Source organism: Solanum lycopersicum, chromosome 10, assembly GCF_036512215.1.
Source record: "Solanum lycopersicum chromosome 10, SLM_r2.1".
Lineage (NCBI taxonomy): Eukaryota > Viridiplantae > Streptophyta > Magnoliopsida > Solanales > Solanaceae > Solanum > Solanum lycopersicum.
In genome coordinates this window covers 375296-400051 of record NC_090809.1, presented here as the reverse complement: position 1 = coordinate 400051, position 24756 = coordinate 375296, and the positions used below count along the sequence as shown (strand labels likewise).

General features: G+C 34.7%; 4 protein-coding genes across 4 annotated transcripts; 3 read left to right on the top strand and 1 right to left on the bottom strand.

The window, feature by feature from the left end:
• Positions 1–333: 333 nt before the first annotated feature.
• On the top strand, positions 334–1344 carry LOC101246869 (probable purine permease 4). The gene has a single exon (XM_004248466.3). It carries the CDS (start codon positions 334–336, stop codon positions 1342–1344), a length of 1011 nt encoding a protein of 336 aa, XP_004248514.2.
• LOC101247166 (probable purine permease 4) lies at positions 1108–3788 on the top strand. Its single transcript, XM_004248467.5, has one exon. The coding sequence runs from the start codon at positions 2559–2561 to the stop codon at positions 3705–3707; it is 1149 nt and encodes a 382-aa protein (XP_004248515.3). The 5' UTR covers positions 1108–2558; the 3' UTR covers positions 3708–3788.
• Positions 3789–6599: 2811 nt separating this feature from the next.
• Positions 6600–9498, top strand: LOC101247469 (probably inactive receptor-like protein kinase At2g46850). The gene is made up of 3 exons (XM_004248468.5): positions 6600–7775; positions 7919–8002; positions 8269–9498. The coding sequence occupies exons 1-3, from the start codon at positions 7004–7006 to the stop codon at positions 9339–9341; spliced, it is 1929 nt and encodes a 642-aa protein (XP_004248516.1). The 5' UTR covers positions 6600–7003; the 3' UTR covers positions 9342–9498.
• Positions 9499–9796: 298 nt separating this feature from the next.
• Positions 9797–23382, bottom strand: DCL1 (endoribonuclease Dicer homolog 1). Its single transcript, NM_001302898.1, is given in 21 exon segments — positions 9797–10227; positions 10318–10685; positions 10800–10964; positions 11078–12004; positions 12082–12281; positions 12371–12471; positions 12740–13365; positions 13463–13558; positions 13676–13837; positions 15268–15450; positions 15521–15671; positions 15746–15979; positions 16070–16230; positions 17053–17175; positions 17262–17434; positions 17838–18066; positions 18160–18554; positions 18866–19076; positions 21799–21912; positions 21999–23030; positions 23120–23382. Coding segments are annotated over 20 exon segments (5745 nt in total). The 5' UTR covers positions 22947–23030; positions 23120–23382; the 3' UTR covers positions 9797–10049.
• Between the last annotated feature and the right edge of the window lie 1374 nt (positions 23383–24756).

The window sequence follows — 24756 nt, the reverse complement described above, 5'->3', positions numbered from 1 at the left end:
TTAAGGGTAAAATTATATAATTGCAACCTTCTAAATAACTGAATTTTTTATAAAAACAAATCTTAAAAATCTATGACCTGATTCAAATCATTGACCGAAAAAAAATTTAGAATTATATTCATTCCAAAATACATAGTCAAAGTACACTTGGTAAGTAAATCTCTATTATTATATCATAGCTGAGTCACTATATAAACTCACCAAAAGCCCCCATTCATCCACCCTAACGATCGAGTCCAAATTTTCATTGTTCTTTGTTTATTTCATTCAATGGAATTTTTAGGTCATGAAGTTGAGACAGGATTTTCAAAAGAAACAAACACTAGTTATAACATGTTTCTTCTAGTAATTAACTATATGTTACTTTTTATTGGCTCAATTTCATCATCCCTAGTCTCAAAATTCTATTTTAATCACAAAGGTGATAGTCGATGGGTTTCAACTTGGGTCCAATCTGCTGGATTCCCTCTTCTCCTTCTCCCTATTTATTTACCTTTTTATGTTTTTAAATCAACTAATAGAAAACCATTTACAAAATTCACTCCTAAAATGTTGTTACTATCTATTGTAATTGGTTTCTTTTTAGGTCTCAACAACCTTTTAATTTCTTGGGGTAATTCTTACCTCCCCGTTTCGACTAATTCTCTTGTTTTATCGTCACAACTAGTCTTCACTCTTATCACTTCTGTTATTATTGTTAAACAAAAGATTACATTCGCGAATCTCAATTGTGTTATTTTACTAACGCTTAGTTCAGTACTATTGGCTTTGGGTTCGAGTCATGACAAACCAAATGGTTTGACGAGAAGAAACTATTTTATAGGATTTTTCTCTACGATTGGTGCTGGATTAATGTTCTCTCTTTATCTCCCATTAATGGAAAAAGTATATGGACATGTTTATTGCTATTCTATGGTTGTGGAAATGCAAATGGTGATGGAATTAACAGCTACGATTTTGGCCACGTTAGGAATGATTATAGACAGTGGATTTTATGAGATGAAAAAAGAGGCCAAAAATGTTTTTGATTTAGGTGAAAAAGCATATTGGTTAACGGTGATGGTTAACGTGGTGACGTGGCAGTTTTGTTTTATGGGTACAGCTGGGATGGTGTTCTTGACAAGTTCATTGACAGGAGGAGTTTGCATGACGGCGTTAATGGCCGTTAATGTTTTGGGAGGGGTTATAGTGTTTAAGGATAATTTTGGTGGAATTAAAGTAGTTTCGACTTTGTTGTGTATTTGGGGATTTTCTTCGTATTTGTATGGAATGTATAATATGAAAAAGAAGGAGGAGAAGAAAGAGGATTCTATAGGGATTGAAGAACAACAATTTGTAGCTTGAGGATATATAATGCTCATTTGACAAGTTAATTATTACTCTAAAATTTTTGTTATTGAGACAATATATGTTCTCTAGTTTCTTTGGTTGTTTATCACATTGGAAGAAAATTTTCAGTTTGAATCAACGACTTGTCAATCTATCTATATATTTTCTATCTTTTATTCTTGTTCCTAGATTTAGAGTTTTGTTTACGAATTTTTGGCTTACATCAATAGGTATATACATATAGTAGTAATTTGTATTTAAGGTACTAGGTAATTGTGCTGAAAAATAGCTAGAGTCGAATAAAAAAGGGATCTAATAAAAATTGATAAAACATTCTATTAGTCCATATTCGATATGGAATAAAAGCCGGGTACACGAACAAATAATATGGATATCTACTACTTTTTTTCTTATGTAAAAGAATGAGTACTCTCAAATCATTTTTTTTTTCTTTTTAGGGTATGTTTGATATGAATAAAAATATTTTTCAAAAATATAAGTGATTGAGGAGTCGAATCTTGGATTGAGAGCCAGGTCACGCTTTAGGTTCAAGGTCAGGAGTTTGATCCTAGGTTGGATTTTAGGTCTAGGTTTCTAATCCTGACTCGAGATTCAAGTCTCGGATCGGAAATAGGGTCCTGTGTTGAGGTTGAAAGTCTTTTATATATATATATATATACTACACTCAAATATGAATGAGTATTGTGATGAACATGATCAGTTTAGTTAGAACCCAAATAGGTCAAGATCAGTTTGGTTAGAATCCACGTAGGTCAAAGGACAGTCCAATGATACATAGCTCAGGTGAAGGTTTGCCAAATATATGATGTAATATCCGGAAATTATATATAGGTGAATTTGTTGATATACATCGATCATAAATGTGATAATATTTGAGTTTTCTAGTAAGTTTTTCGCAAAGCCCAAATAAAAAATTTAAAATGATTATTATATTTTAGAATATTTAAACTGATTATTCGATCAACCCCCAACCCACGGTCATTTATGATGGTAAAAAAAGCATTCAATAGGTTTTCTCTTTAGTCATACACAACCATTACTATATAATGTTTTATTTATTTTTGGTTTGACTTTCATCACCTTTTTTTATAGAGAAATCACTATATAAACACTCACCAAAACCCCCCATTATATTCATTCATCCATCAAAGTTCCATTGTTCTTTCTTTTCTTTTAATATATACTAATAATAATAGCAATAAAATTCGATGGAGTTTGTAGGTGAATATCAAAGTGAGATAACAAATGATTTGATGATCCAAAATGATCATCAAGTCGAAGAAACAGGTAGTAGTAGTAGTGCTAGTACTACTTCAAACGGCGGTACTAATAAACGTAACCTAACTCTTTTAATAATTAACTATTTGTTACTCTTTAGTGGTTCCATATCATCCTCTTTACTATCAAAATTTTACTTTAACCACAAAGGTAATAGTCGTTGGGTTTCAACTTGGGTCCAATCTGCTGGATTCCCTCTTCTCCTCCTCCCAATTTATTCACCTTTTTATGTGTTCAAATCAACTCATAGAAAACCATTTACAACCTTCACACCAAAAATGTTGTTACTTTCTATTGTAATTGGTTTCTTCTTAGGTCTCAACAACCTTTTATATTCTTGGGGTAATTCTTACCTCTCCGTCTCGACTAATTCTCTTCTTTTATCGTCACAGTTAGTATTCACTCTTTTCACTTCTGTCATTATTGTGAAACAAAAAGTCACATATTCAAACGTCACTTGTGTTGTTTTACTAACCCTTAGTTCAGTTCTATTGGCGGTGAACTCGAATCATGACAAACCAAAGGGTATTACTAGGAAAAAATATTTCATAGGATTTTTCTCAACGCTTGGTGCTGGATTGTTATTCTCTCTTTATCTCCCATTAATGGAAAAAATCTATAAACATGTTTATTGCTATTCCATGGTTATGGAAATGCAGATGGTGATGGAATTAACCGCTACCGTTTTCGCAATGTTGGGAATGATTATTGATGGTGGTTTTACAGAGATGATAAACGAGAGTAAACAAGTATTTGATATGGGTGAAAAAGCATACTGGATAACGGTGATGTTAAACGTGGTGACGTGGCAGTTTTGTTTTATGGGTACTGCTGGGATGGTGTTCATAACAAGTTCATTGACAGGGGGAGTTTGCATGACAGCGTTAATGGCTGTTAACGTGTTGGCTGGGGTTATAGTGTATGGGGATAATTTTGGTTTAATTAAAATAATTTCAACTATATTATGTGTGTGGGGATTTGGTTCCTATTTGTATGGATTATATAAGAAAGAAAAGGAGAAGAAGAAGAAGAAAGAGGATTCTTCTACAGACAATGATGATCAACATTCAGTAGCATGAACAAGTGTCACAGACTTAGATTCTTACTATTGATAAGTGACGAACGTTTTGAACGTTTATGTATTATGAGTCAATGTTTAAATATTGTTATGTACCCAAATCTTCATTAGAAGATAGATAATCAATCCCTTGTATAACAAGCAAAAGGATGAATGGGAAGAAAAGATTTTTATTCTATATCTATCTATTTATTTTATTTAAAAAATGAAATGATTGAAATTCATATATCACTTCTCATTTCTAGTAATTTAATTTCATTGAATTTTACTAACATGTTCTTAGATCATATTTATTAATGGCTAAGCACCCATAAGTAGAATAAAAGAGGATCTAAATTTAAGAATTTATTTTTTCTTCATTGATTTTATTATTTTTAACAGAAATGACAAAAATAACTGTAGAAAATAATGAAGGTCATTAAGTTGAAACTTGACCTCACCTTTATTGTATAATTAAGTTTAAACTTGACCTCACCTTTATTGTATAGTTAAGTTTAAACTTGACTTTACCTTTATTGTATTATCTAATCTCTTGTAGTAATTAAATACTCATACCAATTGTTCGAAATGACTCTATTGAACAAAAGAAAATTTATATGTAATTAGACAAATATACATGGACTAAATAATATACATATGAAGATACTTGGTACGAATAAACCAATCAGTTAGAGAAAAAAAATTTAAAAAGTAAAAGGTGACTTAAACCACAAACATAGTGTACCAAAAATAATCATCAATATCAAGTGGCTAAACTAGAAATTAACTTAATAGATAATTTAATATATGTCCAGATGAATTTATTTGAAAAAGCTCATCAAGTGCACAGTAATATTATAAATATATATGTTACAAACAAATATAAACATTTTTTTCTACAACCAGATCTAAAGTAGTATGTTACAAACAAATATATATATGTTTAACATACATTAATATATAAATCAATTTTTCCTCTACCAATATTAATAATAGCAATAATAATAATTATTATAATATTATGATATAAACCATCTCTTTATTTTTAAATTCTTTTTATATCTAATGATGGCAAAGTGAAGGTCGAATTGGGCATGAATGGATCAAAATGATGATATGAAAACAAATAAAATACATTTGAGTCGAAAAGTCAAATTGCAATAAGGATATTTTTAGAAAAAATGGTGCATGGTCACACTTTGAGTCTACAAGAATATTGCTATTACTAATATTTATATTAAGATAAATTTTCTATATTATACGTTGATGAAGCAGTTTTTTTTTTTCTAATTTTATGCAAACACAAAATATTTTATATATCGAGCTAAATTTTTGTGGTAACCTTCACACCTAAATAATCACGCGAAGGGTTAATGCGTAAAAAGCTCATTATATAGTAGTATAACTTAATTCATTTGTAATATGTGTTACGATTTATTTACCTTTTGTTTACTTGTAAATACAGCCACCTAACATACCGTAATACTCAAATAAGACGAATCTCGATATAGTTATTTTAAGTTATTTATTATTTGCAAGGTTTAAGATAAAATTATTATTATTATTTTAATCCTAATTTGTAGCTTAAATGCCAAATGAAGATAGATTATATCTTTATATAGACAACATGAATGAAGGTAAACTAGGTAAAAGTCGTCTTCCGAATTACTAATATTTAAGAGATGAGTAAAAAAAATAAAGCTCTACATATAATTTGAAAGCGAGAAAATAATATATTTATAGGAGAATTGGTTGTAAAGGTTATTTATAATTATTTTTTTTGTTTTATGATTATTTTTTTATAAGAGATTTTAATTTTTTATCCACATAAGAGATTTTTATTTTGAAAAAAAATATTATTTATTTCTAATTTGTAAATCATTAAGAGATTTCATTTCCTCCATATTTACCCTATATCATGTGAGAGTACATATTACTGAATTAATAGGGAATTATCGTCTCCAGTATAAAACTTTCAAATATGGAATTACGTAATTATTGCATGTTGCATATAATATCAGATACACTAATCAACTGTAATTTTATATGACTATTGTTGTTTGAGAAATTAACCATGATTTGAAAACATAAACTCGACTACTAGTGTTCCAATAAGTTTGAAATTTTTTGTGATTTAACAATAATGATAAATTTTTAAAAACTACATCTCTATTAATTTGCCAATTCATAAGTAATATTATCATTAATATATGGAAAAAAGATAAAATTATACCCCAAACTATCGTAAATTTGATGCAAATATCTTTCGTCATATTTTTAGGATATCAGTGCACTTGTCGTCCAAAATTAGGACATATATATTCTTTATACCAACGGATGTGCTCGTGTCATAATTTTATTCACTGACATGATATTTATTAGATATTGGATAAGATTGTGTCACACGTCCCTATTTAGTCTGTTAGAGTGAAAGGCGTATATGCTCCAACTTTTGAACGACTTAGACACTTATGTCCCAAAAATATAACAAAAGATATTTACAACCATTTAGGATAGTTTAAAAATTTGTTTATCCTTTTTCCCTTAATACATTTAACTAATAAGAACAACTGAACGAGTATGTTCTTCTTGTATGCGGTACTTTTAAATAATTATAAACATATAACTATATATATGTTAAAATTTTATAGTAAATATATATTGATACATTATTCTTGTATGCGTGTTTGTATATGACATATTATCTATGTATATGTTTAATTTTAATAATAATATTTCCTCGATCCAATAATAATTGTTTTTTTGATGAACGGAGTATAGTAATATTTTTCTTCGTTCTTCAAACGAGACGTGGTTTTTGGAGCTGGTGAGTCTCCCAACTAGGCACGTGTCCAGTTGGCAAATAAAATGTACCCTATTACTCAGACCAATTGTCTTCAAGGCCCTTTCTTCTAAGATAGACTCCTCAATTTCAAGTTAAAATTCAAGATTTCCACACAAACTTGATGGTTATACGAGAAAGATAGTGAATATCTTTTGCCATTACCATATTCATGCAATGACATATTCTTTTAATTAGTACAACAATCCAATAGAAAGAGAAGTAGTCTAATCAATCTATAGGCAAGTTTGTAGGGAAGATACTGATTTCTTCGCCAATTATCTTTTAGCTTTTCCTATTTATTCCAATCAGACTACTATGTCATTTTAATTGCTTTTTGATGAATTAGTTATTGTTGAAACTTGGTATGGTTGTGTGTTTAGAATCGTCTTTTCTCTTTCTTCACACTTGAGTAGTGATTTTGTACGCGAGCTTGTTACAAATCTTTCATCGTGAACTTTTTCAGACCCTGGGAGATGTTGTCCGTGCATTCTAATTTCCCATTTATTCTAGTTCAATTCTACTTCACTATTCTCTTTATCACTGCTCATTCCTTCTCACATGAAGCTTTTTGTGGTGAGAAATGTGGGGATTTTCACATACCATTTCCATTCTACATGAATCAATCTATATGCAATTCATCACTCTCAGATGATTTTCGTCTTTCGTGCATCAACTCAACCTCACCTTTCCTCAACATTGGTTCTCAAAGCTATCGAATTCTCCACTTCTTCTCTGATGGAGTGCTTGTGGACTTCCCAAACACAACTTATTGTCGTCAGTACAACGACTTAAAGTCGTTTGGATTTAATGGAAATGACTACTTTGGTATAGCTCGAGATAATATCTTAGGATTGTATGACTGTGAGGATTCATCCTTGTGTAAACCAGATTGCGAGAAAAGCATAATGCCTCATTGTGATGGATCCCCGGGTAGAAACAGCTATCCTCCGTGTTGCTATCCGTTATCTGATAGGAGTGCTTGGAGTGCAGATCAGAGAGATGGTTTCTCTGTTTTTTCACAGTTTGGATGCAGGGGATTCTCATCTTGGGTTGACATATCTGGCAATCAAATAGGAAAACGCGGTGTTAAGTTGGAGTGGGCTGTTCCAGGGAATTCAACCACAGCTACTTGTGCTGCCAATGCAGATAGCATCAATGCCACAACTGTTGCTTCCGGGATTAGATGTGAATGCCAAGATGGATATGTAGGTGATGGTTTTGCTGTTGGAGTAGGCTGCCTCAAATGTGAGTTCACGCTTACCTAGTGTTTTATACGTTACTATAAACAGTTACGCGTTGTTGTAGGTCATCTTTAACTTTATGGTGTAAAAAAGTTGAAGTTTATTTTTCCATGATTAACTAGTAACAGAATGTGAGTTATTTGACAGCTTGCATCAAAGAAGGAAAGGAAGCATATGGCAAAGCATGTTACTCAACTAGTCATGGCAGAAGGAAAACAAAAATTCTAGCTGGTCTGTACTTTGTACTGGTGACTCTAATTTCAATTGAATACGGCACGTTTTAACTCCAGTGCACATCTAGACACCTCAACTTGGTCCCAACTGACAACGAAACACTCCAACTCGGTGTGCAACTGATACAGTGGAGAGGCGTTTAGATGTGCATACTCAAAGTTGGAGTGGTTTACTTGTCAGTTGAGGCTAAGTTTTGAGTGTCTACTCATGTATTATGCCGTAATTGTTAACTCATAGAAATTGTGTGTACATATATCCCACAGGAGTTGTCACTTCAGCACTCACCATTACCTCCTTGACAGCACTTTTCTGTGTTTTAAGACGGCCTATGAAGACGGACATATTTGATCATCCTAGTATGAGACGGAGTCAGGGTAACGTCTCGTTCCAAAAACCTTGTACAATTCGAATGTTTACTTACCATGAGCTAGAACAGGCCACAAAAGGTTTTCAAGATGCGCAAATACTTATTGATCATGGTGGTGGCAAAGCTACATTATATTCTGGAGCTCTAATGGATGGATCAAGAATTGCTGTACACAGACTCCAATGTGATAGTGAACGAGAACTCGTTGAGGTCTTGTCACGAGTGGAGGCATTACATGCTGTTTCACACAAGAATATTCCACACATTCTTGGATGGTCTGTCGATTCTGGATACACCCCGCTAGTGGTGTACGAGTATCCTGTTAATGGAACGCTTGGAGAACATCTTTTTCAAACTAAAGATGAGACGAAACGAGGCCTTGATTGGCACCACAGAACAAACATTGTTGCTGAAACAGCAAATGTTCTTGCATTCCTGCAGTCTGAGATATGTCCCCCCATCGTACATCATGAACTCAACGCCAGTTGCATCTTCCTAGATGAGGACATGACCGTTAAACTTTTTGGGCTAGAGCTCCCCACAAACGACAAAAAGCATAGCGATGTTTACAACTTGGGGTTGGTTCTTTTGGAGGTTATTACTGGTAGCAGCTCAGATCATGTTCCATCAAAGACAGCTTTACAGAAGATAACAAGTGGGAAAGTAGAAGAGATCGTTGATCCACGTCTTTACTATCACGAGCAGCCTATTTTGAGGAGGGAACAGATAGAGATAGTTGCAGACCTTGCAACAAGATGCATAATATTTGGTTGCCAAAATGGGAAATTTCACATGGGAGATGTTTCAAGAGAACTTGTTCACATAACAAAAGATGGAATTGATGGTAGAAGTAGGAGATGTCCATCAACTAATAATCTTGAAGAAACTTTTTCAAATTCAAGCCTTCTTCAGATGATATCTATGTCTCCTGATTCAATACATGTCCCTGCAGCCAGAGGGTTCTCTTAAGCTATATAGGTTCACATCAAAATACATGCTGTACAGTAATGACCTGCTGCTTTTATTTCCATATTCCGATTTTTGTTTCAATAAACTTGAACAATATCCTCATACTATTGCATGCACTTTGTATTTTAATAACAAATTACCTCATGTTTTAGCTTTAGCTTTTGCTTGGTCACACCACACCCTTTAAGAAAATTACTAATCCTACAAAGTGAGAGAGATATTCTTACCCTTAATAAATACCCTGAAAAAGATGAGTTTCTTGATTAGTCCTTATCCTTAATATAAAAAAAAAATTAACTTTCTTTCATATGGAAACCTTCTATACTGATATGCTTGCCTAGCCAATATAAATATTAATGGAGCAAATCACTTTTAAAAATGAACAATGTAGAAATGAGGGGAGAAAGTTTGCAGATACTCTATACATCAAAACTCATAGAATTCAATAGAAATGTGCAATCAAAAAGGTGTTTTTTCTTATACAACTTGGAAACTCCAATATATATATATATAGACAAACTGTAATTGGAATACATATAAGTTACACCAATTCAATATAATTGGAGATGAGAAATGTCTGCAGTATAAAGAACTGAATACCATATATATAGCTAAAGAAAGAAGTAGCATAGTTCAGCAGCGTCTGATAGAAACTGAAAACCAAAAATGTAGGTACGTCACGCCACAAGACTGGAGTTGAAAAAGATTTTACGAGTACCGTCTATTTAAGAGTTCCAATAGAAGAGCTGCTGCGGAATCCTTGGCTTTCTTTACACTCGGCATAGGTTCCCCAATACATTCATCTGTAAATCCTTTGTCTGAAATATTTACGCGTACTCCATATGTAAACCTCTTTGCATGTGCTGGACCACCCTCGTGCACACATCTGAGAAAATGACCAAATTATTAATTCACCAGCAATATGATAACAATTGCATAGCATTGTAAGATGAGAGTGCTAAAAACTCTTCCTTACCGATACAGTGGCATAGGCCAATTTTTGCGCAAGCATATATCATTTAGTGTCTGCCTAGTAAAACTCGGGTTGCCATTCTTCTTTTTCTTTGTATCATCAGCCTTCTTAGCTTCAGCTTCCTCCCTCTCTTTCAACACAACAAGGGCATTCCTGGCAGCCAACTTCTGTGCCATTTTCTTCTGAGGATTCTGCGCCATTCCAACCTGAACACCATCCACATATACTTCAACTGTAGCCATATTCCCACTTCGAGTTGCTTTGTACTCTAAGCCTTGAGCTTGTTGTTGACAACGCTCTTGCAATTCTCGAACTGGATGCATCGGCAGTGTTTCTGGTGTAACCATTGGATGCAATAGCGGTTGAAAAACCTGGGAAAATTCACAAATCAAGTAAGTCGACATACCAACTCAAATTCATGTGCCAATAGCTCAATCGCATGATACAGCACCGACTTAAATTATATTAAGGCCCTTGAAACTAACCTCCCATACAGATTTAGTATTACATCCACTGTCTAGAAAAATAGCCCCAGCAATTGATTCAACAATATCACCAAGAACTTTAGGAGCTTTGCAATCTCCCAAACCAAAGGAGTTGAAACCTGGTTTTGATAGTTCATTTTTAACCTCATTCACAAAGTCACGAATCTGGAAAAGACGTAATAAAGAAAAGTCATTGGTAAAATTATACTTGGCAACCATAGAAGGCCCAATACTGACTAGAAAAAGGAGTATGCAAAGTGGAAGCATAACTAAAGAACCTGTTTTTCTAGAGCACTGGATCCATGACGAAGGTGTAAATGAAGACTGTGCTTAACAGCAACACGTGCAAAATTTTCATTGTTGACAGCCGCAGCTCGCAAGTCAGTCAATCGGCCTGGGGGAAGATCTGTGTATGTAAAGAACAAGTGCCTCGTGATGAGATGATCTAATACTGCATCACCCACAAACTCCAGTCTTTGATAACAGGAGACCCCAGAAGATGGGCGTGAAGCATGGGTAATTGCTTCTAGCAGTAGGCCTTTATCATTGAAGCTGATGTTCAAAGCACCTTGTAATGCATCAAACTCAACACTCTTGAGTACATTCTCAGGAATGCTACAAGACCTAATAGAGTATTCTGTCTCTTTGAAATTGAAATCGAAATCAACCTCAACTCCAATCCATTTCATGAAGTGGTTTGCAGCATACTTTCCACCCTCAACGTAATATACTCCTATTAGTGCTTCCACAACATCAGCCATAGTCTTACTAGAGAGTACACGATATGACCCTGAATCATTATCAAGCTCACCTTCTTCAGTTTCCTCATCTTCAAACTCATCACCAGCTAGAGCCTTTGCTGCTACAGTACCATTTTCTGCTGTTTCATGATCAAATATCGATGTTTCATCCTCATTGAGGTCCTCGTCATAGACAGGCAACACCCCAGGAGCGGCCCATCTTGATGGAGAAAATCGATCTGCTTGGATATACGACTGGATTCCCTTACTCAAGGCATTTTGATACAGTACCATGTTGCTTACCATTTGCTGTCTCATCCTGGTGAGTTGGCCTTCATGTTTCTGGGGATACTTAAGAAAAAGATACCGACTAACAACCCATTTCAGATATGCATCTCCAAGAAGTTCTGCTCTTTCATAGCAGAAAGTCTCCTGACAAGAAGCAGCGGTCAATGCTTCCAAGATCTGTAAGAAAAAAAATGGCTTAAGCAACCAAGTGAAATTGCAAGACAAACTCCAGAAAATCATGAGGTTTATTTTACCTTCAGTGCTGGTACAGGGTAACCAATCATTTCCTTAAGCTGAACAGCAAGCAGCATGCTCTCAATCCTCCTCATGATCGAGGGCAATCTTTGAGCACCCCGAACAAGGGATCCAGGAAGTGGATGCAAAACACAGAGCTCAGGAGGGAGGAAAACATAATACGTTTTGTCAGTTGCCTCTTCGAGTTCACCCTCATGTTCTACAAAAAGTTCCAAATTTAAGACTTTTAAGGCATGAGAAGAGATGAGATCAGTCCTTTAAAAAAGGGAATGCCAAGTATAACCAGACCTTCTGAATGTTCAAATCGTGGTGACAGAAGGTTTTTGCAATATGAAACACCACGCCCTCTTATTAGAGGTTGCTTTTTATAGACCAAATCAACTCCATACCTGCATACAAATTGGACTGGACAGCCAATTGCACCAAGGTTGTACTTGAAAACAATTTAACCTTCTACATGAGAAGCCTTTTGTTATTCAAGTACAACCAAGGTGCACTGGAACCACCCAATCCTTGCAAACAATTAAGCATTTGTAAGCTGCAGAAATCAAGAAATGCGGTTCAAACTTCAAGGACACGGAAAAAGAGGAGACATTAAGATATTAGTGGAAACATACTGAGAATGAGGAAAAACTAAGATAATAGTTGGAAACATACTTTTGCTTATAATATGCAGCATAACTGCTGTACTCAAGAGGACCTAGGTAACCTTCTTTCCTTGGAAATGAGTTCTCTGCAGTCATATCACTACGAATGCAATCAACATAAAATCTCTTTCCAGAGTGAGCTGCAGTGACAATTCTTCCTACAATATCTTCGGCTCTAAGAGAACAATCAGCCATCATTATCTTGTCTTTATTCAAATCAACTTCAACATCATCAAGGCTACTTCGGTTAGGGACCAAACCAGATGCTTGGACCAGATCATAGTGTGCTATAGCACCTCTAACACCATATGTAGGATGAGACTTCAGTCCGATGGCCATGCCATGTCGCAGTTTCGCAAAGCCATATTCTCTTCGGTCTCCACCAAGAGAACGCTCATTTGTACCAAGATATACATCTGGGCGAGCTCTCTGAAGAGGATTGCTCCATACACCAGTTTCGGTAATTTTTTTAATATGATCCCAGTTGATATCTTTTATAGGATCTCCAGATTCATCACCACTAACAGGGGCAAATAGATATGCCTTTGCAGGGTCCCATGGAGTGGTGGACGGCTCAACATCAACATCCAAAACAATGCTCATCATTCTTACATGAAAACTCTTGAGGGACGCCAACTGCCAATCAGCAGAAATTAGAATTTTGTTCAAGGTACTTAAATGCTAAGCTTAACAATAGTTCATTATAACTTAAGATAATAAAAGCAAACCCAACCTGAAACTCTGTAACATCTATTGGCCCTCTGAAGACAAGAGTCGCCTTTGTTACTACAGTTCGAGCAATAAATAAATCCATTGACATCGATAATACCTGTACCGATAAATGATATTAGGTCAAAATGATTATTAAGTGAGGAAACAGTAACAGAATTCATATCTGGTAAACATATGTTCGTGTTTAAGATATGAAAGGCAAAAAAGAAAAAACCTCTGCATCCAGCTCGTTGCCAAATAGTATTGCAAACTCTGACACATCAGTTAAGAATGGGTCCTTCGAGGGGCCAATATTTACACATTTGATAGCATACATATAAAGATGAATGAACTTTGAGCTGACAAGAGGATCCTTTCCCGACAAAATCCAATCACCCTTCAGGGAAAAAAAATGAGTTGTCCATAAGTGTGTTGAGAATATTGAAAGACAATGATTAAACGAAAGTTTGTTCCCCAAGTGAGAAAAATGTATAAAAATTATTCCTTTGTCATAACATATATAAATTACATCTTTGGTTATCAAAACAAGAAAAATAGTAGGATAGCCCGGTGCACAAAGCATCCCGTGTTAGCAGGATCCTTAAATAGATAAGATTTTTCTTTCTGTAACAGTTTTATCATGGTCGGTGTGTGAGCCACCTCAACTATTCAGTTGGGTACCCAATGTTTGACTAGTAAGCCACACACATGGATGCAATATGTAGATCAGATCTTATAGAAAAAAAATAAGAAAGATTAGATATGACTATTAATAATTGTTTTTTTCTACAAGCTCATCAATTGATACTACAGGTCTAATGAAAGAACATTCTTACCACTCCTTCCACTCATACATTGCCATGCCCAGATTTTTCAAAACAGAAAACAATAAACTTAAGGATCAGTTAGATTGGTGTCTGAAGCTTTCAATAAACCTGCATATTCCAATGAAGCTTCTACAGGCTACAGCTATATTTAATGTTTACTATCTCAACACATCCCACAAAAGCATTTGCTTTCTTAAAACAAGAGAATAGAATCTACGCCTTTATCATTCACTCTAATTTGTTTAACATAGCTCTCCTGTTTTTTTTGTGTGACAGAGTAGGACGCAATACATCCTTTACAGGGGAGGATTGCCCAAAACCATATAAAAAGACCAAGGATCCCTTATCCTACCGACATGGGACTCCATCGGTTATTACAAAGTTTCTATATGATAGTTTACCAACAATTGAAAAAGTTTCACCCACGTTCTCATTTTATGAGTGCTAAAACTTGAGCTTTATTCTATTCATACCTTTGTAATCATATAGGCATCCAAACTTGATTAATTAACCATCCTTATAAATGTCGATTGTTGTCTTATTCTACCTATGACTTCCTTCTAAAGAACTCATATCCACGCAACCAATTACATATAGATTCTCTGAAAATTGACCAAACAAGTTTGACATTTGGTTGAAAAGATGATACAAGTTTTTGCATAAAGCTTTTCAACTTTTGCAAACTTTGTACGCAAAGATTTCCTAAAAAAAGAAAGTAGACAAAACTTGCCAAGCTCAGACTCGAAAAAGTCCACTTCTTTGAAAACTGAAGACCTACAAAAAAGTGGCTTTCCAACCAAAAGCCTCAAGTTCTGAAATATACTTGAGCCTGAGACAACTATTTGGGGTTTCCTTTCCCCTATGCCAATTGAGTTCTCTCATTTGATAATTTTATTCGTCAAACAAGAAAAGCATAAAGCAAAATAACTAATAATGAATACCTTCCTAAGAAATTAATAAATGCAAGAATAATACATCACAGAAGAATTCAAGCACTAACCCTCAGAATATCAGCTACACCTTCAGGATAAAATTCCCTGTGCCTGGAAGTTCCAGGAATTGGATCTCCTTCTTCATCCTGTTCAACTTTCTCCGACTCCACCCCACTTCCCTTGTCAGGCAAGAGCATGTCCGTAAATGCCCCCATCTGGTGGAGCTTCTTGCAAGCATCCAAGCAAGCAGCCTGCATCAAAACTACTTTTAAAACTTGCTATACCAAAATTGGTAATTGAGAACAAAAGGGAAACACAGACCTGCTGGGCGAGGCGCATTGAGCTGCATACAGGGCCATCAAGTGTCTCGAAAGGTGCATTGCAGGGCAGTTGAAGCCTGCATGAATATTCAGTAGGGCAACCTGACTTCTCGTGACTCTCCATTATAAACTCCGGACGGAGAATCGAGTACCTGGAATGAGACAGAAAACCTGTAAAACCGGTCACTAAAATAAGTTTCTGACTGGTGTATGTATGTAATTCCACCTGTCACTTGGTAATTGGGAGCAATAAAAGTGGATCAGCCCAACAGCAGAATTTAAGCTCACAACAGCTCCAGTTGACTCCACCTGATAAACTGAATCTGTTGGTGCCTCCGCAGAGATCAACTTGGAGGCATCTTTGAGATGACTAATATCAGTCCGCTCAATTGCTTCTTTCCGCAGCGTTTCTTCACTGTTTCTGGCATTCCTCAGAAATGCTTCATGTGATGAATTATCTCTACACAATGATTTATTATAACGGTTTAGAATCCATATAGCGCACAAGGAAGAGGACAATACATGCTGGAATACATAAAGATGCAGATACCTCTCAACCATCAAAATATAATCTGATCCGGGCTTACGGGCACGGCCCCTAGACTGTATATACGCCAAAATAGTTTTGGCCAGATCAAACCGAATGACAACATTGCATTGCCGGATGTCAAGTCCTTCTTCAGCTACACTAGTAGCTACTAGCAAATTAATCTAACAAAAACATGAAAACAATAAGGAGAAAATAGAACAAATTAATCTGACAAAAGCATGAAAGGAGTTAGTAGAAAATAGAATTATCAACTATACACGAGCTGCTTTTGACACACAGCCAAAGTTCTAAAGCAAAAAATTTCCAGAGTTTCAGTTATGCATAGAGCTGACCACATGAAATTAGGAATTCTCAACAGTAAGATGCAATAATGAGAGCATAATTTGAATAATATTAGGCCATCAAAAGACAACTTAAATTACTTCTTAATAGGTATTAGTACTCTGCAAAATTCCAACAGAATAAGTTGCGGCAGAAAATTCAAATTATATCTTGTTTTAGAAGTATTTAATCAACAGAGACTATTTGGATGTGCTAATAACTTTATGGCTTTTGGATATTAGTATTATTTTGGGTTTTAAAAAAACAAGCTTAAAAGCATTGTTCATCTTACCCAAACACTATTTAAAACTTATTTTGATTTAAAGCACCTAAAATATGTCAATCTAAATAGGATCTTACAACAAGAAGAAAAAACATTAAACAAAACAAAACTCTACATTTAAAATTCAACAGCATTTTCAGCAACGAACTCAAGAGTAGCAAGGCAGGCAGTAAAGCTTTTAAGTAGCCATGTAACACATAAAAGTTGACTCCAACATAAAATGCATAAATAAGTCAAGGCTACTAATCTAAAATATCATATAATTACAACAATCTACAACCAATAAAAAACAGAGCAAGCACTTTAAATGGCATTGATAGGTTACTGATGTAAAACTAATAACAAAGAAATTGAGACATAGCTTGGTAATGAGACATACACGACCATCTCGAAATTTGGCTATTGTGTCCTGCATTTGACCTGTTCGCATTTCTTGACTATTGTTATGCCCGATTAAACTTGATGAATTGATAAAACTTAGGGAAGGGAGCTCCTCAAAAACCTGCATGCTTAACAAAACTTATTATAGCGCATAGTGCTACGACAATTGACTATCCTGTTAAGAAAATGAAAGTAGCAACAATGCACCTTTGGAAGAACCAATGCAGTCACAACGCGTTCAACAAATATTATAGCACGAAAATCTTCAGTATGCTGATACTTGAGAAGAATCTTAATTAATGATTGAACTTTAGGTGTCACTTTCCCATCAGCCACTGCAGCTCCTAGAATCACATCTACATGCTCTCCAACAGATACAACTGCAATAGACATCTCCAATTATTTCAAAGATCACAATTACATGCTTGGTAAAAGATATAAACATGAGAAGCAGACTCCAGACAAAATCCAAGAAATAAAAGTTCAGTGCATAAGGATATTGGCCACTATCTCACTTTCCAAAAAACTGGTAACGTTCTTTTGATAATCATGGTATCCAGGCCATGTTGCGTGTACCTCAACTAATTGCACGGAGTACATAAATATCTGATTAAGAATCAAATATATGTAATATGGACACATAATTAAACTGACTGTAATAGGCACCATGACTTTCAGAAAATTCAAATATATGTTCTCCGCATTCACAAAATTCAATGTATGAGTTGTAAACATTTTTTGTAATATGGACACATAATTAAACTGACTGTAATAGGCGCTTACCATGACTTTCAAGAAGCTCGCCCTCCTCCATCTCATCAGGCCTATCACTATTTGGATTGTCACCTTTATGCGTCTCTGCATTCAAGTTACTTTGTGCTACAGCTCCCTCTGATAACTGACATTGCAAGAGAGAGACAACCTTATCCAGGTAGGATTCTTGGAACTTGACATCAAGCTGGTAACTTGCCCTTTCATCATTTTGTAGAGCTGTCAAAAAAGAATGTGCTACCTACAACAGAAAAGGAGTTTCAGAAGATGCTGCATGCAAGAACATCACATTTACAAGGTAATAAGGCACAACAAAAGTGGTAACATCTGCTACCTTATAGGCACACCACTGTCCAAGTTCACCAAGAGCATAGTTGATAGCCCTCAACTTTTGAATTAGATTAGCAGCTCCATCACTTTCAGTTCTTTCAGAAACACCATAGACTTGGCGCAGCTCTCCTCTAGCTCCAGCATCACAAGCCCCCATAAACTGCCATTTACTTCTTCTGGAGCTTAACAGAGCAGCTTCTTCAACCTCTGATTCCATTTTTTTTATTTGTTCATGAAAAGACCACAGACTAGCAGCTTTATCATACTCCACTACTACTTCTGACGGCATTGGCACGTGTTTTTCCAGCTCCTTGCGGTCTTTTATGGTAAAGACGACAGAATCTAATTTAGTCTCCAAATTACGAATCTTTATTGCACAGTCAACCTGGCTGGAAACACCTGCATCAATCGATACATGACAAGTTTATAAAATGCAGTAGCTAATTGGCAGTAAGAATACAGAGAAAAATAACATGAATAGAGCCAAATTTTTAATATTTAATACAAAAAGGAAGAGGAAACGTTGTCTCATGGCCATCACTGTCGACATAATTCATGCATCCCAAACATACAGAAAAATAGAAAAGGAAAAAGCATGACCAAGCCGAGTTTAAGATTTAGTAACAAAGTAGTGAAGAGGAAACTTCAACTGCAAATTATAAATTACGATAAAACCAAGTTCAAACCATATTAGGGGAAAAAAAGGCTACCCTTCAAGTTAACAGGTGAAGCAGTCATGCCAAAAACAGATGGCCTTTTCTCCTTTTGTGTTGTATGATAGAACTCAGACATTACTAAAGAATATGGATGCTTCTTCACAGCATGGTGGCATTCATCCATAATAAGGAGATTAATTGCTTCCATTTTTATTATACTGTGCCTCAATATGTTCAAGAGAATCTGAGCAGTCATAACTAGGACCTGCAAAAGACAGAAGTACTAGAGTGAGAAGGAATGGGAATTTCAACCAACTCCCACAACACAGTGATGTGATAGTTTCTCCATCTTGTTTCATATACAGAGGTTAATGCGCAACCTGAAAATGAGATCACACTGACGCATGCAGCAAACAACTCTAGCTATTTGTTCAACTTGAGACTAAAGAAAAAATACCTCTTTGCATGGATGGGTAGGCTCAATAGAAGAATGAGATTACACCAACATCCATATTCTTTAATAACATTAACACTATCTTGATATATTATCAATCAAAAGTGGATATTTGTTTATCAAAAGAAAATTCTAGCTAGATTTCTAGCTGAAACCAAGAACTGGAAAAAATTGAAGCAATTGTGATCCTTCAGAAGGTTGAAATATAGATCGAGAATTCAAATAGAAGATCAGCCTTCCAGTAACACAAAAATGGCTTCTGCTGATGGAGAAAGAGAAGACACCCCAATTAGATTCAGCAACATTGTTCATATTACACTTTACATTTTTTCAAAGAAAAAAAGAGAGTGACTCTGAAGTAGAATATCCAGATTACTTTGGTACATTGTTTCTTTTTTTATAAGGACTTTGGTGCATTATTTCTTCAGCAAGTGAATTAATGAGTTTGAATTCCACCAACCTTTGGATATGAATTACCAACAACATAAGCAGTGAAATCTCATAGGTGGGATCGGGAGAAGGTTGAATGTGCAAGACCTTACCCTTACCTCGTGGAGGTAGCGAGGTTGCTTTCAAACAAGCCTTGGCTTAACTAACACATATCAAAGTAGATTTTAAAGGAGAAACAGAAGGAAGTCATTGCAATGGATGTGTATTCCCTCGTTCCAATTTTTAGTATGCGTGGAGATCAAGAAACAAAATCTTGCTAAGTCATTATCACGTAAAACACAAATTCGAAGACATATCAGGTGTGTTTAGTATGGAGATTTACCAATTTTTCCATGTTACTAGTTCCTTGAAAATGAGGAAAATAACTTCCCCAATGAAAATAGGGAAAAGAAGTTTCACAAGTGGCATTCCACATTGATTGTGTCTCCTCCCCACCACCATCCAACGCACCTCATCTTCTCCCGCCCCCGTACCCCCACCCACCTCTCATAATACTTATCTAGATTATATAAAATGTTTTTAGGATAATATTTGTGCTCACGTACCAAATACAAGAAAATAAGTAAGAACTCCACTTATTTTCCATGGAAAACATATTCCTTCATACTGCACACACCCATCATCTCCAACACCGCAGTCTCTCCAGTATCACTAAGATCATCAAGTTATATACTTTTGCAGACGCACTAAACAAGGGACAGTTTTGTCAATGCATAGTAGGTGGATATAGGGAAGGACCAACACTCCTTACGGTGTTGAAGTTGGGAAGAACATAAGCATGTTAGACACAAATATTACTCTCTTTCTGTTACTGGATAGCACAGCACAAGATGGCACTGGAAACATATCTAGAAAGAAAAATCTCCTTTCAATGGTTTGTTTCTCCTGGTTGCGTACTTGGTAGCTAATAATGTATGTCTGACTCAAGAAAATCTGCAGAAAAGGGGAATTTAAATGAGCAGTAGATGGTTCCTACGTCATACAGATACAGAAAATAATAGTCATCTATTTCTGCATTTTGGAATCACTGACCAACTGTGGAAGCTCTATTTATGTATGCCTGGTCATAGCTGGGCCATGCCTAAGAATACACACGATCTTTTGAGATGCTGGAACATTGTAGGAGGATATCTTTTTAATCAAGAACAGTGTAGAAGGAATTGTAAGACAAGTAAGACGGATAAAGTGGACCGGGTAAAAAGAAAGAAATGGGAGGTCTGTTGAGAATGGAAGTAGTTAATTACAAAAAATCAACATGAACTGCATTTTGACTTTTTATTTTTGGCGTAAATAGAACTATGTAGATGAAGCTGAAACCTTGTTAAGAGTATTTAGATTCCTTCTAAGATGAACAAGGATGGTCTCTGGTTATTTCTAAATTTTAAATATGGTTTCCAGCACAAAGATGATGAAGATATTGTCACCTGTCACAAAAGTGTCTGTAATAGCATAATATGCGGTTTTCTTTAGTAGGTACCAGTATGTGGTTTGTAAGATATCCGAACATGAACTGATATGATCATACCAGGTCCAATATAATGCAATTTGCAATTTGATGTACAACATACCGTAACACTGTTATATTCTACCCATCTGGTTCTTGCATCTATTTCCTATTGATTAGACCCATGGCTATATAGACAGCAATGGAACCTTTACTTCATTAAAAATAAAGACTCGTGGCTATATTTGATGTTTGTGACGATAAGCCAATGTGCGATACAGACATTAAAAAAGAAGAATCATTACATGCTGATTAAACCTTTATTGTTTTTACAAAATGTAATGATCGTAAATGAAGAAAGCTTCAATTTTTTAACATTAAAAATACAAAGAAGCAGATTATAGAAACTTTCAAAAGGAAAACAGAATTAAAGAAATATCACAAACAACCACCCAAAAAGAACATTTAATCAGCTTACTTCCACCAATATGACTTCACAAGAAGCTATTATTAATACTAACAAGTGGTAGAAAAGGTATGACAAGGTCAATAAGAATATAATTAAATTCAGCAAACACAAACTTGTAGATAGATAAGTCATGATAAGCACAAGATTAGAAGAGAGAAGCTTGACGCAACCTGTTTAGTTTCGAACTCGCGCTGCCACCTTCGTGCATCCCAAAAATCTTGGCCCATTTCACCACAATAATGGCCAACTTGATAGCCAGTTTGCTCACGAATAACTTCTGCTTGCTGTGTTCCAAAACAAAAAATCAAATTCAATTCCAGTTTTCGCAGATGTGAAAATGGGGAAACAGGGAGATGTGCTAAAGAAGTACCTGATAAACAAGTGGAACCTTAGGAACCAGAAAAACTGCCAGCATTTTCTTGTTCTTCTTTTGCAAGTCACTACATAGACTCTTCATGAGGAGGATGGCAATAAGCGTTTTTCCTGCTCCTGTTTCAAGAAAAGCTATTGTATTGCTCTTTCTGGCATGCTCAAGTACATCCAACTGATACTTGCGTGCTTCCTCTTTGGGAGCTTGTTCCTTTAATTTGTCATCTTTCTTCTCAATAGCTCCAGAAGGTTCACGGCTTCTCTCAGTTGGTAACTTCCCCTCTCGATTTCTATCAGCTTCCCATGAACCCACACGATAGATCATCTCTTTCTTTTCTTTGTCCCATTCCCAAAAGCCACTCCCTTCCCTCCAGTTCCTATCTCTTCCACCACGACCACCATGATATTCTCTTCTTTTTCTTTGATCCCTCCCTACTCTATTGATCTCATCATTCTCGCGAAGTCTCTTTCTAGCCAAAGGTCTATCACAGCCTCTCCTCTGGTAGCTATCATCACCAAGCCGCGCCCTTTTTCCATTTTTCTCTTCTTTATCACTACAACCCCGTTCCTTATGCCTGGAAAATCCATTTCCTTCTTGTAAAGACTTCTTCCCCAAATCACCTTTGTTGTGGTCCACATCCTCTTTAACTTGTGGCCCGTTGTCCTTGCAAATTCCAGGTGCAGCTAAAGCTTCAGTGTGTACATTACTGTTGTTTCCATCCACAGAATGTACAGAACCATCACCATTCTTTAATTTCTCGAGAATCCCATCAATACCACCAAAGAAACAAGGATCAAGAGTCTCATCCGGACCCAATTGATTCAATGGTGCAACGGGTACAGTGTTGGACCCAACAAAATCTTGGATGAGATCATCACATGAGATGTCCTCATAAGCATCAATCCAATAAGAAGGTTTCTCAGAAACTCCACTACCATCACCATCCATTACAATATACTATGGTGTTACCCAATTGAAGAACCCCAAATAAATAAAAACAACAATAACACAAAAATAAGGCCAACACAGATCCTGTAATCAACCCAAAAATCATAACTTTATAAATATGCGCATATAAAACAGAACAAACTTAGAATAAAATGGGCTAGATAGAATAGAACCTGCAAAATAGTGGAGCTAAAAGATCAATTCAATTTATTCGTTTCAAAGATTCGAACTTTGTTCAGATTCTTCAGCTTCAGTGGACTCTCTGGAAAGGGGAAAAAGGGGCGGCGATTTCTTGAGTTTTTGCAAATTCAGGAGGAAAGTACACTCTTTGCTCCTGTAGACCTAGCAACCAAAATGTCTTTTTTTGTCAACAAAACAAATAAAAATGCATGAAAGCAAAAAAGGCAAAATATTTATGTAGTTTCTTCGAAGTGACATATTTATGTCGAACATATAGTTTAGTTATATATATTAGTGATAAGATAGACTTTTGTATTTCATCCAAATGTATTTTGTAAAAGTATACATATGAAGAAAAAAAATACCTCAAGTTATATAGTATATTTTACCTAGTTTCTTCAATGTTTTTTCTTCTATAAAGAAAATAATTATTTTGTAGAATTAATTATTGCCCTTATAAAAAAAGAAATTGAATTTTTATTTATGATCAAATGATCTTTCGGACTTTAATATCGTAATCTCTTTTATTTTATGTTTTCATTTAAAAGGATATATTTTGTTTTAAAGTTAATTTTAATCGATAATAAATTTAAGTGCTTATGAATAAATTATTATTATCCAAGTTTTATATAGGTAATAAATTTAATTAAAGCAAGATATAAGTATTAGTAATTCGAGTAAAAAATCAACAAAATTAACACATGTAGGTCGTGAAAAGAAAATCTTTTTTTTTTTGACAAGTAAAAAACTTAAAGATATAGCAATTTGCAACTCGAATAAAGATAAACAAAATTAATTCACGTAAGGCATGAGGGAGGAAAAATCTTAATGGTTAAGTAAAAGATTTATTTAAGCAACAATAAGAAAGATTCGGCAATCAAAAACATGTAAAGCGAGGAAGGAAAATCTTGTATGATGAGTAAAGCGCTTAAATATAGATACGATACAGAGTGCCCATAATTTTTTCAAGTAAGGAAGGATAAAAAAAAAAAGGAGTCCGGTAAAATTTAATACATGTCGTGTGTGGAAAAAAAAGTCTTAAACATTAACAAAAAAAATGGAAAATCATTAAAACACTCGAACAGTAGATATGTACAGTACATATATCATACAATTATCACAAATCATCTATGAAAGTAGAAAAGCATATCAATGGAACACGAGAAATATGAAGGAAGGAGTTTCTAGACTTGGACACAAGATGAATCATTTTTGTCGTAAAATTTTCAAAATGTTAATATTTTGATACTTAATAGGTTATCTTAGCTACATTTTTAATATTTATTTAAAATGTTAATATTTTAATTTGTTATGTATTTTTTATATATTTTGATACTTAATAAAAAAATTTAGCCACATTTTTAATATTTATCTAAAATGTCACTATTTTAGTTTGTTATGTATTTTTTATTTGTTTGATTTTCAAGGATTAAAATTATTTAGAAAGTAGAAAAAGGAACACATCAGTTATAATTTCAAAAAAAAAATCCTTTTCCATTATATTAGATCAACTTTTCTTTTTATTATGTTTTCATTGTAATTGTATATCAATATCTTTTACATTTTATATGCTCACGTAACCATTTAAATTAAAATTTTATTTTTTTTTACTTTCAAACTACAAATTGTA

Excerpts from the sequence above, each read along its gene's own strand:
- LOC101246869 (XM_004248466.3), top strand. The coding sequence starts at position 334 with ATGTTTCTTCTAGTAATTAACTATATGTTACTTTTTATTGGCTCAATT.
- LOC101247166 (XM_004248467.5), top strand. The coding sequence starts at position 2,559 with ATGGAGTTTGTAGGTGAATATCAAAGTGAGATAACAAATGATTTGATG.
- LOC101247469 (XM_004248468.5), top strand. The coding sequence starts at position 7,004 with ATGTTGTCCGTGCATTCTAATTTCCCATTTATTCTAGTTCAATTCTAC. Across the intron at positions 7,776-7,918 it reads TGGAGTAGGCTGCCTCAAAT|CTTGCATCAAAGAAGGAAAG; the intron begins GTGAGTTCACGC and ends GTTATTTGACAG. Across the intron at positions 8,003-8,268 it reads GAAAACAAAAATTCTAGCTG|GAGTTGTCACTTCAGCACTC; the intron begins GTCTGTACTTTG and ends TATATCCCACAG.